This window comes from Callorhinus ursinus, unplaced genomic scaffold (genome assembly GCF_003265705.2).
Source record: "Callorhinus ursinus isolate GAN/ISIS: 27379988/994484 unplaced genomic scaffold, GSC_fseal_2.0 scaffold15, whole genome shotgun sequence".
In the NCBI taxonomy this organism is placed as follows: Eukaryota; Metazoa; Chordata; class Mammalia; order Carnivora; family Otariidae; genus Callorhinus; species Callorhinus ursinus.
In genome coordinates this window covers 12297376-12313320 of record NW_027397077.1, presented here as the reverse complement: position 1 = coordinate 12313320, position 15945 = coordinate 12297376, and the positions used below count along the sequence as shown (strand labels likewise).

Below are 15945 nucleotides of genomic sequence, written 5' to 3'. Positions count from 1 at the left end.
ACTTTTAAACGTATAGTTCAGTAGTGTTAAGTATGTTCACATCATTATGCAAGCAATCTCTAGAAATTCTTTTTTTTTTTTTAAAGATTTTACTTATTTACTTGACAGAGAGAGAGAGAGAGAGCACTAGTGGAGGGGCGGGGCAGAAGGAGAGGGAGACCCAAGACTCCCCCATGGAGCAGGGAGCCCAAAGAGGGCTTGATCCCAGGACCCTGGGACCATGACCTGAGCTGAAGGCAGCCATTTAACTGACTAAGCCACCCAGGCACCCCTCTAGAAATTCGTTATCTTGCAAAACCGAAACTCTGTACCCATTAAACAACAGCTCTGCATTCCCTACCCTTAGTCCCTGGCAATCAGGGTTCTATTTTCTGTTTCTATGAGTTTGGCTACTCTAGATACCTCATATAAGTGAGATCATTCAGTATTTGTCTTTTTGTGACTGCTGTATTTCATTAAACATAATGTCCTCAAGGTTCATCCATATTGTAGCACATGTTAGAATTTTGTCCCTTTTGAAGGCTGAGTAATATTCCACTGTAATTACATACCACATTTTGTTTATCCATCCATCTGTTGATGGACATTTCGGCTATTGTGATAATGCTTCTATAAACATGAGTATACAAATTTAAATCACAGTTTTGATGAAATGAATCATCAGTTAAATAGTACCCTGTGGAAATATAGTAGCCTGAGGCTCTTTCCTCCTTCCTTTCTCCCACAGCACATTCCAGTCGAACTTCACTCACAATCTCCACCAAAACTGCTCCAGTCAATGTTACTAATGGCCTGCCATGCTCCTAAGTCCTGTGGTCCATTCTCTGGTCTCATTCTATTAACTTCTCAGCAGCAGTTGATAAGGTGGTCACTCCTGCATCTTGGACTCCTTTCTACACTTGATTTCTGTGATGCTGTACTCCTGGTACTCTTCTTACTTCACTGGGTATTCCTTCTCAGTTTCCTTCAGTGCTTCTTCCTCACTTCTCAGACCCCTTAATGTTGGGTCCTCCCTGGGCTCAGTCCTCTTTCCTCCCCTCTCCTTCTATGTGCAGTCCCCCGTTGAGCTCATCTGGGCTCACAGCTTTAGGTACTATCTATTGGCTGATCCCAAATTTTTATTTGTAGCTCTTACTTCTCCCCCCAAATCCAACTCATCTATCCACCTGCCCACTCAGCATCTCCACTTGAATGTCTTATAGCATCACAAACTTAACACATGCAAAACCAAACTCTTGGTTCCCATAACTCCCACTTCTCCTTCCCGATCTTCCCCATCTTGCTTTTCCACCTGCATTCTTCCTGTTGTCCATGCTAAAAGCCATGAAGCCATCTTTTACTTCTCTCTTTTTGTTGTCTCCAGGCAATCTGTCAGGAAGTCAAGTCAGCCTCACCTTCAAAACATATCCAAACTCAGTTCCTTCTCATTGCCTCCAGTCTGTCACCGTGGTCCCAGGCTCTATCATCCCTTGCTGGGGTTATTCCAGTTGCTTATTACTAGTCTCTATAGTTCTGCCCTTACCTCCTTCCTCAACCCCAAACCATATTGCAGCTCAGCAGCCAGAACAGACTTTTAAGGATGTGCATTATATCATGGTTTGTCTTTGCTCAGAACCTTCCAGTGGCTCCCCATTTTCCTCAGAGTAAAACCAAATTTGGACCCTGTGTGTCATCCTGCACCCTAGCACTTCTCTGACCTGCTATCTTCCCCATCTCTTATCCACTGCTAGCCTGGTACTTAAACATTTGCTATTCCCTCTGCTTGCAATGTCTGTACAACTGGTTCCTCCATTTCCTGTAGATTTTTGCTCAATGTTACCTTTGCATGAAGCTTTCTCTGATCACTCTTTTTAAGGTTGCAATCGATCCCCTCACACAATGTGTCCTTTTCCACTTTTCTGACTTATTTTCCTTTAAAACACTTAACAGAAAACTGGTTTGGTCTTCTTTTTAAATTATTGTGCATCTTTCTCATTGGAATTTGAAATGAAAAACCCATAAGGGCTGGGGTATTTGTCTGCTTGGCTCACTGCTCTATTTCCTATATGCCCTGCCTCAAATTATTATTTGAATATATGAATCTGCCGTATCTTAAGACCCTCAGTCTTAAGATACGAGTTGATGTTTGAGATTATAGTGTTACTTTCCTGTCAGTTTCTTCAACTGGGTTTGTTCCTCAAAGTGGTAATTTAAAAATATGGCTTCAGATTCTTTGGCACTCTTCCCGGAATCTGAGCAGACTTGTAACTGCTTCAACCAACAGAGCATGGCAGAGGTTATGCTATGGGACTTCTGAGGTTAGGTAATAAAGGGCTATGCAGTCTTTGGCTTATTTGCTGGAGTGCTTGCTCTTGGAGTCTTTATACCTAAATATACAAGGTTGACATCCTGAGGCTGCTATGCTGTGAAGAAGCCCAAGCCACATGGAGAGACCATATACAGGTGTCACCATATATAGGTGATATTCTGGTGAAACCCAGCCTTGAAGTCTTTTTCAGTCCAGCACACCAGATACATGAGTGAAGAAGCCTTCTTGGAAGTGGATCCATCAGTCCCAACTGTTCTAGTCCCTGACATCATGCTTTAGAAACAAGCCTTCCCCAGTCTATCCTTTATAAATTCCTGATCTAGAATTCATGAACATAATTAAATGGTGGTGGTCTGATACCACTAAATTTGGGGTGGTTTGTTCCATAGTAGATTACCAGAACAGGAAAGGGGAAAGGTCAGATAAAAATAGTGAATTACCTTTGGATAGAAAGTTAAGTTTTGACGGGTGTGTGTGTGTGTGTGTGTGTGTGTGTGTGTGTGTATGTATGTGTGTGTTTCCTACTGAAGAGAGTAAATGGTGTGTGCAAACATTATTCTGCCAGGCTCATCTAAGAAGCTAGTGTCCATCCACATTAATTCGCTAGACTCTAGATACTCATTAACTTCCCAGAAATGTCATCCCAATGAACCACTTGAGATTTCATGCTTAAAATTCTGGGTTCTTGGTATATTTCCATATTGGTCACCTGGAGGAACTGGCAGTTTAAAACCAGCTAAGGCCAAACTATACTTGAAATTATAGGAAAATATATATCCCAGGTGACAGTATCACAGTGAGATATTAAAGTTTTTGATGCTGCCAATTTTCTTCTTTTATTTTTATCCTGTTTTTAAAAACTGAGAATTGGTGTAACTAGAAATACCAGCCAGTGATCAGCAATTCAGAGTCAGCTGCTTATTAAAAATCTGGATGTTCAAAGAAACCCACTCATAAAGCTCCTCATTCTGTAGCTCAGAGTGGGGAATAGGTGTGCCCAAGGTCTTAGGCTGGGACTGTGGGCTCCTGACTCCCCATACAATGCTCTTTCTTCTTAATAAATGTTTTTTAGCCTATAGTCTGGTTCAAAGATGCACCTCCCAGGTGCTGTACCAGGTCCTGTGAACCAGCTGAAATGGTGCACACCATTTTGTTTGTGTGTGCTTTTGTACTCGTTTCTGGAGAGAATCCACACTTTCTATCTAATTCTTATAGAGATCAGTGACCCAGAAAAGCATAAATCCACTGTACTTGATTTAATACTGTTCTTTAAAAATTAACCAGAGTAAGTTAAATCTTGTACTCCCTCATATCTATACCAGATGCTTCTAGGGAAATTCTTTCGTTGTTTAAGATTAGTGCATAACGGGTGCATCTTTCAGATAGTTAGGCATAGTTGGGACACCCAGCAACCAACACATCTTACTATCTATTTAGAGAAATTTGGCAAGCACTCACACGTTAAAATCAATTTTGTGATTCAAAAGCTACAAACAACACAGGGCTGATTTGGTGTTATTTTTCCTTATAGTCATTGCAGTAGTTAAGGCAGAGAAGACTGGGATCTTTACAGAGAAAGTCTAAAGGTGCAGAGGCGAATTTAACAGAGGTTTCTTTTTCACACACACCCCACCATCCCCTGTGGGTGTTCAATGGCCTTTTTATATGGCATTTCAGGAACCTGGGCTCCTTTTATCTTGGAATTCTGCCATCTTCTTAGATCTTGGAGTTCTTTACTTTTAGCCAGCAGACAGGAAAAAAGGGGGAATTGAGGACAGAGTAAGAAGTTTTTATGGAAGTTGAGTTCTTCATTTCTGCCCATATCCCACTGGCCAGATAAAAGTCACATGGCAACCATCCTGATACAAGGGCAGTGGTGGTGGTGCTTCCTAACAACACTCTACATTAAAGAAGAGGAGCACAAATCTTGGTCAGGCAACTGCTCCTGTCTGCCACAATCAGAGTGAGCATTTTAAGGATCCTATATCTCAGAAATGGATGAAGTGTCTGAGATGGAACTTTCAGACAGTCCATGATATCCATATGTGGATTACGATCTTCGCTTACATGACACCTTAGGAATTAAGGTGATCCTCAGTAACTGTGAAGTCAGGCTTGATTGAAATATAGTGTAGTTAAGATAGGAAAATGGCAATTTTCAGACAATTGGAGATTTTATTTTATTTTACTTTTTATTTTTTTATTTTTATTTTATTATTATTTTTTTAAGATTTTATTTATTTGACACAGAGAGAGAGAGAGTACAGACAGGGGAAGCAGCAGAGGCAGAGGGAGAAGCAGGCTCCCCAGTGAGCAGGGAGCCCAACTTGGGGCTTGATCCCGGGACTCCAGGATCATGACCTGAGCTGAAGGCAGATGCTTAACCAACTGAGCCACCCAGGCGCCCCTATTTTATTTTACTTTTTAAAGAGTGACACAGAGTCTAAGGGCCCAATCTGGATTTTGAGCTGGTTTATACTGTAATGGAACTTGTATAATTATAGCAAAGAAAACTCTTTCCATTTTTGCAAAACTATTGCTACAAGTTTAGCTTTGTTATTGCATGTTTGCCCTTAAAAATGTTTTTGTGCTTGGCAGAAATTATAATAGCGCATGTCTTTACCCTATGGTTTTTATTTTCTATTTGTGTTACTTAGTTGTTTCTTAATTATTTTTGCTTGTTTTATGGAAGCTTAACCTCTCTCCTCGAATTATTATTCTGGAACTGGGTTTGGCTATGGTATGAAATTACCATGAATTCGATTCTCAGCTTTTTTCATTAAGATGCTTTTGATGCCATGTGGTATCAGAATTGGTGACATGTGAAATGTATTTCTTCTACCACCTCCCGTGGAGCAACTCTGACAAATTACTTACTTTCCATTTTTTTAATCTATGAAATTTTATTGGTCCAGTGAACTCCAACAATCTTGGAAGTATGTTGAAGGCTAAGTAGCTTTCTTTGGAAGTTGAAGTCCTTATGTGATTGACCCGGTGGTGTGCTGGAACTGGATTGTACTGGTCGGTGAAAGTAAAAATTGGAATCTTGTTCTAACAGCTAATGTTACAAATTAAATATACAAACTCATGATTAAAGACATTGTATTACAACTCATGATTTACTAATTGTTTTGGTTATATTTTACTATTATTGATGTTTTTGAGGTTATTACATTTATTTTGTCCATATGATAGAAATACTATGCAATGGGGTGCTATTGGACCTTTCTTCCCAACTGCATTCAGTGATACCACTTAGGTAGCTTGAAGTTGGCCATGGTGGGTGCTGGTTGTTAAATGTTTACCAGTAGCCCACTGGACTCACCACACAGGTCAGATTCTTCACAGGGTAGTGTTGAGGCTTGAAAGAGACATGTTGTGTCAGGGATATTGTAGATGCTCAATAAAGGGAGACTGCTTTTAAGGTCATTCCTTCAGAAAAATCTCTGCCATTTCCACGGAGCCTAAAAATGACCAGTGTTGCCAGATTATTTTAGTCCAGGACCTCCAAAAGGACAGAAGATCTCCAAAAGGACAGAAGTTCATAAAATGGGTTCAGAAATACTTGACTCCATCTCTTCCAAGGATATGTTAGGGAAAAAAATGTTTTAAATGATGTGAGACAACTTTGAATAATTAGGAAGCACTAATTCAAATTCTTAAATTGGAGATTGAGAAGTAGTTTTGCACAGGTTTGCTGGTTTGTGCCAGTGATGACTTTGGGAAGAAAATATGCTATATTCTGGAGGCATAGTGCTGATTCTCCAGTGCTGGTCCCTGGACAGTGGTCCATGACTAAGTCTTTTTGGGCCGCTGGCAAATAAGAACAATGTTAATAGAATATGGGCAAAAGATTGTTTGTTTTATTATCCTGAGAAGAATTATCTTTTACTGTGGGACTCTGTTTTTCTGGCAATATTTGCATTAGTATGTTCTGTCTTTATGAAATGGTGATGGTAGTAGATGGTAGTGGTGGAATGAGAGTTAATTTTAATACCTTTACTTGAAAAGAGCTAGAAGTCATGTTGGTTCTCTTCCCTAAAGCCGTAGGTGTTTTTTTTTTTTTTTAAGATTTTATTTATTTATTTGACAGAGGGAGAGAGGTAGCGAGAGCAGGAACACAAGCATGGGGAGCGGGAGAAGGGGAAGCGGAAGCAGGTTTCTCGCTGAGCAGGGAGCCCGATGCGGGGCTCGATCCCAGAACCCTGGAATCATGACCTGAGCCGAAGGCAGACGCTTAACGACTGAGCCAGTGTTTGTGACCCATGGAGTGTAAAGGGCTAGAACAACTTCATGTTGAATTTAAATGATTTTTCTGCAAGCAAATAAGTCTTATAGAATTATTCCATAGGTGACTTGTATCAGCAGCATGGACATATGTGAGTACTTTTGTTTACTCCTCTCATTGGCTTTCATAAAACTGTTGCTAATTATTATTAAGACTATCAAAGCATAAATGAAAAAAATCTTATCTTTATCTCTTCTTCTGCCAAGGAAACTTTCAAAGTCTTGACATAACTGTTCTTTGGAGAAGAGGCAGGCAAAAGTGAGCCTTCCAGCTTAAAATTGTAATTATGTTTATGTTTTACCTAAAGTTATATTTGTCATATTCCAGAAGTTCTTGGGTCTGCATCTGGCTTTAACCATTTTTGTCTCCTTGCTAACACTGTTGATATTAATGCCAATTTTAATTTCTTGGCATCATGAGTGCATAAACATATCACACACAGATGTGATTTTGAATAAGGACCGAAACTGTAAATTAGGAAGCAAGATATTAACAGTGTTTCATCACATCAATTCACTCCAAAAAGTGACACAGTGGTACTGAAAAGGTCTTAAATTGCTCATTTCAAACCTACCTCAGTAGCAAAATGCCAAGCATGCAGTGGATTTGCAACCACGTTAGTCATTTTCTTTCCTCCGTTTCCATGCTGTGTTTGTATTGGGAGCACAGAGTAATGTAATTTAGTAAATTATGATTTGATGGCTGGGCAACAGCCCCAGTGTTGAACAGTATTTGGACTATGATTACTTGCTGGCTTTGTCACAGTTGACATTAATTATTGATGGTAGTTTCAGAAATAGCGCATGTGCCAGGAGCTTTTCAGCGGAACGCAGGCTCCAGGCAGGAGGGATGCTAAAGAGGGTGGGGGAAGAGTCACCTGTGGCTTGTTTATGTCTGTGCACAGCGAGCCTGCACCCAGTGGGCTGTGTGGTACCTGTGTAAAGGTCATGGTGTAAAGGAAGGATGAACCGTCAGGCTTATTTCTATCGTGTTCCTCCCCAGGAATTGCACCGAAGGAGCCAACTTCAGCCGGAGCCAGCAAAGACGAAGGCTCTCCAGACTGTCATTGAAATGAAGGTAGGAGCTGTTCACATTTGTCAAAAACAGCTGTGCCTCCGGAGTTTGTTCGAACTTGATGGTGCCTAACATAAACACTTGAAATGAACCTTGTGTTTTTCTCTAGGCACCCTGGTGGGTGCTTTCCTTCTGGATCTTTTTGCCTTCTTGGGTACATTTAATTTATTGGCCCTTTAATTAGGATGTCTATTCTGGGCAAAACAATAAAGGGCTCAAGTATCCCTTGGCTGAAAGGAGCTGGGTTCATTTCCAGAGCATGGCCAATGCTTTCAACCCTAGGGGAGGTTTTGTGTGTGCTTTAAAAGGAAATTTCTAAAGCTAGAATAATTTTTTTCCCCTTTTCATTCACATTACAATGAAAAGACACTTTAAAAAAACTAAGACTTGGCAAAGAGAAGTTGCCTTATATGCAATGAAGTCGTTAAATAATTAAAATTATGCTATCAGTAAAATGTACTTTTCAAAGAATAATACTTTCCCAGGACTCCAGTATTTTCTCCTAACCAAGTCTGGAAGTAATAATAACTTATTAAATACTCATAAGGTATCTTAGTTAGCTGTGAAAGCATAGAGATATGTTATTTAAAAGAACCAAAGATTCTCCTGTATAGATTTAGGGCATTTAAAGAATAATGAAATAAATGATGATGGCTAAGCCATGATGTATGATTAAGAAATAGATATAAATGAAACCCAATTGCTTTGTCAGTATCTAGAAATGTAAATGAAGGTTTTTTTTACTTTCAGTGTTTACCAGAAGGAAGCAAATAGTTTTTATCTTAAGAGTAAATAATTCTTGATTTAAATTGTTTCATGAAGAAAAAAAAATTTATAACAATGATGTTTGCAATCTGGTATTCCAGAGTTTAACACTTCAGAGTTTGCTGATCACCATTAGCCTACAAGAGAATTCTATAGCTTGCTGATAGGATTGGATAATGATTTTCTGTCTTTTTTATAGCACAAGATTTTGAACTGTCTGCCAAAATATTCCTAAGTCCTGGGGATAAAGAAACTAACACCAGCCATTGAATATTTGGCATGTACAATTCTGACTTGGGATTTTTTTTTTTGTCCATGACAGTGTCTTCATCCAAGTGAATTTTTGTGGAAATAATGTAGAGCATTTGCTTTTAAACCTCTGTGTCCCCCAAATGAGGTTATATGAGTTGAGGCACTCTTAATGCATTTGCAGCAAATTGGTTTGAAAAATATCGTCAAAGGAACCAAACGCCGATGAGATTGAATAATCCTTGCTAATCTTGCCTCATCAATTCATTTTGAATTTATGTAATTTGAACTTGTTTTGAAAAGAAACATCATTCTACACTTGTGGGGGAGTGTTTCATAACAGATTTCTTCCTTTATACTGGAACCGAACTTGAAACTTGGTTAGGGTTCTTTCTTTCTTTTCTTTCTTCCTTTCTTTCTTAAGAAAAGAAAAAAGACAAAAGATTTTATTTTGTTTTACTTTTTTGCAGAGTCGGTCTTTCTTCCACCCACCTCCCTGCCTACCACCCCAGTCTCTGGCAGTTACTAATGGGAAAGAGGATATATATAAAATCAATTTCTAAACTATCCTTTCTTTTAAAAAAAAGAGTAAGAGTAAATTCCAGGAATCTTTGGAGAAATCATGAATGACATCTCTTCCAGAGCAGTGGGCATATTTCATGTAAAGGTCTCTATTCAAAGACAATTAATAGCTTTTGATGACTTTTAGAAGTAAAAAATCTGTTTACTTATGACTGTGTCTAGTATCATATGTTTTATTAGAAAACAAAAAATTAATAAATATACTCATTTAGACTATCTATATGGGAAGGCATAAAACATGACTTTTAGGGCAAATTTCACTTCCGTATATTATCAGTAAATTGAGTCTGGAGTTTTTCTTTTATGGATGCCAATATGTTGATTTATAGAACATATTTTTAGGACAAATGATGATATACTTGTCAGGGAATTGAGCCTGGAGTTTTTCTGTTGTTTTTTGGATGTGTATTAATTTACAAACCACTGCCTTCTGTTTTGTCAGTGGAGAATTCTGGGTCCCATTAGCATCTATACTTAGCATGTAAAAATTGAGTTATGGAGGCAGATGGTAGAGGGTCATCTTTTCAGCTGTGTGTGTAGCTTGTGACAGAGGCTATGATCTCCTTCAATTTTATACATTACATTCCTGCGTATTTGGAAGGAATATTAGAAACCCATATTTTACAAGCTTTAGGGTTGACTCTCAAATACAACTGACTCTTAAACCTGGTGGGTTGAACTTAAGACATCTTTGTGTTTTAACTTAAACACCTTTGGGTAAACATTGGCATCATCTGGTACCTTGGCAAAATCTAAAGTGGAAAGGAACTTTTCTGGAGAAAATTTGACCTATAGTTTCAGGGATATGACATGAATTAAGGGCTAATAAATTACCTCTACTAGTCCCTTGCTTCTGAGGGAAACTGAGGGTGAACTTCTGACCCCTCATCTTCTCCGCACATAAACTTTGTATCAACTTGAGAAAGTTGTTTATTGTGAAAATCTGTGAATTCTTGCCCTAATTCAAGCAGTTTAAGAAACTTGGTCTGGTAGTTTCAGTAGATCTCTACATGCACCTCTGGGCTTATACATTGTGAAAATATGTCTCTGTGGGCAAGCACTGGGGAGGGCCATCTGCCAGCATCAAAGTGGGAGTAATTCTCTTGCAGCCATCACATCTACTGCAGCCAATTGAGCCAGGAGGGTTAAGGTCCACTGAATGAAAATGAAAGGAAGCAAAGTGAATGAAGTTATTTGTGATTTATCTTCTTGCAGGAAGTTCCAAGTTTTAATTTTGATCCCTGTTTGCTCTGGCAGGTATGTTCCAGGTTTGCACTAGAACATTGTGTGTATTTCTCACAGAAATTAGTTTTCTTGTAGATGGTGCAATGCTCCTCCTTTTCTTGCTTTTGTGTCTAAAGATCCTTTACTAAGCTCTTCTTTTCCACTTTTATGGAGAACTGTCAATAAAAATGGTAGTTAAAAAGCTTTTCCCTCTTTTTTTTAATGTTAATTCCTTTGAAAGAAAGTTTTAACCTACTTTTATTATAAATTTGACATGACATAAGGATGATGTCTAAAAATTTCACTTTCTTAGGTTCATTCATAAAGTTGTACCCAGTTTCTTTTTAAGAAAATGAATTACAATAACAGTACTTGTCAGATAATCTTAAAATTGTTTTCTTTGTTAGTTAAATCTTCCAAGTGAATGAAAATCTAATTCAAAATGGCTAAAGCCAAAAGGAAATTTATTGGCTCACTCAGCTGGAGAAAAACAGATTATTGCTTCAGGCACAGCTTGATCCAGGGACTCAAAAGATGTTAATGATCCAATTTTCTCTCATTCCATTCTATAGTTTGGTTTCCTTCATGTAAACTCTAATTTCGGACAGCCCCTGTCTGCCCATCTGAGCAAGATGGCTATAACAGCTCTAATAATCACAAAAAGAAGGGATAGGAAGAATGTTGTGTTTTAAGAAAATGCAGAAATGAAACCAACCCCAGAATAGTGATAATTACTGGGATGGGGTGTAAACTTCACTCTAAACTTAACAGCCCAGGCTAAGAAGGAAATACACAAAGTTTCCTAGTTCTCATTTGCTTAATAAATTAAATGGCACTCATTCATCAAGAAAAACAAACTTTATGCTAGCACTAACTTCAGCAGAATTTATCAAATGGGACCTAAGTGAGTGCCATAAGGAATTTAATCAAAGTTGCAGAAAATGTATTTGATTTGGCGAACTTGTTCTCTAAAGTGGATTAAGAAGCTTGGAGCATAATGTCACTAGGTGACAGTATTTCTGTGGTAACTAAAGTGAGGATTGTAGGTGTTTAGCTTTCTAGTCACATGACCAGCCAGGCACTTGTGTGTCCTGAGTGGTTCTTCTTGAGTAACATTTGTTCCCACCAGGCTTTTCTATGGGAAATGAGCATCGAGCAATTCAACATTGAGCTTGACTAAGATGCTGATTTGTAGTTATGCTGTTTATCAAAGAATATGACTTTGCATTCAGGTGCTAAAATCCGGTGGTGAGGTTGACCTTTTGTTATTAAAACTAAAGACCAAGGCTTGTCTTCGTGCTCAGGCAGATGACTGCTGTTCTTCTGCATGGCATGGAGCTGAGCTGCAGTTGGGTACAGTTTCTCTTAAAAGATATGCTGATATTTGGTCAAATTCAGCCAATTCAGTTCCACTAGGCATGGAAAGGATGCACTGGAACAGGGAGAAGGTAAGAGCCACAGTGGCAACTTTTCCCAAGGTCACATATCTAGGAAAGGAGGGATTTCAAGTTCAAACCTAGGCCACCAAATGCATCCCAATTCCCAGTATGAACTTAATTCAAGTACTGGGATCTAGTCAAGAATACCACTTTGTGACTGAAATGTTTTCTTTGGCTTTAAAGCCTCCCTATATTTATTTCTTCCATTTTTTGAACTCTTACCTGTTTGAGTCTAAATACTGCACTCTACTTAGAATGATTTCTTCTCTTAGGATGAGATGCTCATAGGAAATTTGTTTCAAGCCTAGTTTTTCTAGCCAAGCCATTATGATGGCTTTTAGGCCTTAAAACTATGCCCCACTCTGTTTGTGGATATTAAAAAGGATAAGAGCAATAACAATAAAAATACCACCTTGCACCATTGGTGACAACCCACAGCCCGAATACCACTAACCAGGCATGGGAAGCCAGACGCAGGGCACCTGACATATAATAACCTGTGAGTAGGCATAATTAGCTCCATTTCATAGATGAGGAAGTTGTGTTTTAGGGAGGATAAGCAGTCTGCTAAGGTCCTACATCTAGGCAGTTGGCAACTGAGATCTGAATACAGGTTTTTCCTCCAGAGTTCCTACACTTTCTATTCCTTCGGTCTGCTTTTACTGAAGACAGCCCATAGGTTCAACTGGTTTTTCTTTCAAAACTTTTTATTTTGGAAATTATGCACTGGAGTTTGTATCATAGAACAGGTTGAGGCAGCTCTTGAGAGCTGGAGAAGTCTCTGGTATTTTTGGGAAAGTGTTATGTGCTTTGTGCTACAAGATAAGAGTCATCCTTTTTACATGTAAATGTTATCAGCCCTCCAACTAGGGCTCCAAATTTGTACTCTACTGCCAACGTATGCCCTGTATTTCCTCCCTGAGTTTTAAGTCTTGCCCTGAAGTCTTTATAACAGTTGGAGCATAACTCATTCAAACTTGCAAAGCCCTGTGTTTTTGATTTGTGCTATCCATTTAACGATACCAGAAATTATCCTTTAGCTTATTTTTTTTTTCTTGAGAAATTTCTTCATCTTCTCATCTTTCAACTTAAAAAAAACTTTGTCCTATTTAACTATTTTACTTAAATAAGGGGAAAAATGTGGGTTTTAAGTGATAGCCAGAAAAAGCAAAATGTCAAGTTAAATGTTAGCTCTGGATGATATATAGTTGTTATTTGGAAGGAAGGAAGACTTTAAAAAAATAGATGAGACTTCTTTCCTTTTTTTGCCCAAACTCTTCTTATAATGTGTTTGAATATTTGAGTTGCCAGTCAATAATTCCTGCTATGAACAGGTTTAGTTTATGTGAATTTAACTCCTGAAGTTGAATCACAAACACCTGTGTTGACTGAGTAGCTATTTTGTGCACAGCACCATGGTAGACCTTTCAGAATAACTGAGCCCTCAGTTTTTAAGGGGCTAATGGAAGGATGGGGCTTATGTACATAAGCTGGGATCTAAGAATGGCAAACTGGACTGCAGGGGCTCAGAGGGTATCAAATGAGAGAGGGGCAGGGAATGATTCCTAAAGGAGGTAGCATTTGAGGAGGGCCTTGAAAAGTTGGCATGATTTTAATAAAGGGGAGAGGGATGGTTTAGAAACAGCAGGAACTGTAGGAGCAAAGGCAAGAAGACTGGAAAGTATGAAGAGTATCTGGGCAAGAGCAAGTCTTTCAATTTGGTTGAGAGAAGACTTCTTAAGTTCAAAAAACAATAGAAGATCCAATAAAACCATAATAAGGTGAGAGAAAAGAAATAATAAAAAAGTTGAAATCAATGAAAAAGAAATCAAACATATACTGGAAGGAAATACCAAGCCAAACACTGATTCTTTGAAGAGATTAACAAAAATGACAAATCCTGGTTAGAATTATTGGGAACAATAGCCAATATCAGGATTGAAAGGGGACATCGCTGTCAATCTTATTGACTATAAAAATATGAGGGAATTTTATTAACAACATTATGATAATAAATTTGAAATTTTAGATAAATTCTTTTAAACACACAACTTGTCAAAACTGCATGGGAAGAAATAGAATATCTGAGTAGTCCTAAATATTAAAGAAAATGATTCTATATTTAAAATCTTACCACCAAAAAAAGCAACCCCTAAATCCAAAAACCAAACCAAAGAAAAAAATCTGCAGGTCCAGATGGCTTCTTCGGTTAATTTTACTAAGCATTTGAAGAAAAATATTATTATTAGTCAGACAGAAACTATTCCAGAGAATAGAAAAAGAGGGAACACTGCCCATTGTATTTTATGAGGCCAATGTAACCTTAATATTAGTACCCAACAATGTCATTACATGAAAGGAAAATTACAAGCAATCTCTTTCATAAAGGTTGATGCAAAATATCCTACCGAACCGAAAATTAAATGACATGACCAAGTGACAATTAAATGACATGACCAAGTTGTGCTTATTCCAAGAATGCAAGGTTGGACTAATATTTGGATATCAATCAATGTTATTTACTACATTAATAGGATAAAGGAGAAGCCTAAATGTAATTTCAATAAATGCAGAAAAAACATTTGAAAAATGCAACATCTGTCCATGTAAAAAAAGAAAAAAAATGCTTTTTTGCAAACTCAAGGATTTTCTTTTTCCTTTTTTTTTTTTTTAAGATTTTATTTATTTATCTGACAGAGAGAGAGACAGTGAGAGAGGGAACACAAGCAGGGGGAGTGGGAGAGGGAGAAGCAGGCTTCCCGCGGAGCAAGGAGCCTGTTACAGGGGTTGATCCGGGGACCCTAGGATCATGATCTGAGCCGAAGGCAGCAGCTTAACCAACTGAGCCACCCAGGCACCCCAGGAAAGGATTTTCGTAATTTAATAAGAAGTAGCTATAAGAAAACTACAATCAACATCATATTTAATGGTAAAATGTTGAAGGCTTTCCTTATGATATAAAAAACACGACAAAACTGCCTATTACTGTCACTTCTCTTCCATAATGTTCTGGACATCTTAAGTATAAGAATTATAAAAAAAGAAATAAAAGCACTTTTATTGACAGGCACCATAATTGTGTGTGTGTAAAATCTCAGTGAATTCATATATAAACAACTAGATTAATAAATGAATTTAGCCAGATAGCTAGTCAGTATTTTAAAAATGAATCATATTTCTACATGCCGGTAACAAACATTTACAAAGTGAAATTTTGAAAACAATATCATTTACAATGGCATTAAAAAACCCAAAATATCTAGAAGCAAATCTAACAATGGTGGCACAAGACTCAAATTTAAATAGAAGGTTCAAAACATAATTAAATGTGGAATAACCAAAACCTTGAAAAAAGTGAAATAGCTATCAACAGTGGAACAAATAGTGAAATATTCATGCAATGAAATGCTATATGGCAATGAGAAAGGACCAAACTATTGCTTCATATAACAACATAATTCAATACCCCCAAAACAGCATTGAAAGAATCCAGACACAAAAGAACACATGATGATTCTGTTTATATGCGTGTATTCCAAAAATAGGCAGAAATAATGAATAGTGTTAGATGTCTGGATATTGGATAATTTAGAGGAGTGAGCGATTATGAAGGCTGGGTGGAGGCATGAAGGAAGCTTCTGGAGTACAAGTAGTATTCTATTTCATGATCTGGTTTGCTTGTGTCCAGGTACGTTTACTTTGTCATAATTCTTCATGCTGAAAACTTACGATTTGGCTAATTTTTTATGTATAATATACTTTAAGTAAAAAGTTCATTTAAAAATAAAGGAAGAAAAATTCATCAGTAAAAAGACAAATAATCTTATTAAAATTTGATCAAATGATTTGAATGGGCATTTTTCCAATGAAAACATACAAATGGCCAATAAGGACATGAAAAGATGTTCCAACAGGAATGCAAATCGAACCCTCAATTAGATATAGCTTATCCCCCACTAGGATGGCTAAAATAAAAAAAAGACAGATAGTAACTAACAAGTGTTGGGAAAGATGTG

The 15945-nt window shown here is 37.7% G+C and overlaps 1 protein-coding gene across 7 annotated transcripts in view; it reads left to right on the top strand.

Annotated features, from left to right (window-relative positions):
• ERC2 (ELKS/RAB6-interacting/CAST family member 2) overlaps positions 1–15945 on the top strand; it is a 985383-nt gene that overhangs the window by 294884 nt on the left and 674554 nt on the right. For all 7 annotated transcript variants that reach the window (XR_012380904.1, XR_012380905.1, XM_073901383.1 and 4 more), the window contains one exon: positions 7599–7673. Coding sequence is in view for 5 of the 7 variants with exons in the window: in XM_073901383.1 (XP_073757484.1) it covers positions 7599–7673 (75 nt within the window). In the remaining 2 variants the exon portion in view is untranslated. The remainder of the gene's footprint in view (positions 1–7598; positions 7674–15945) is intronic.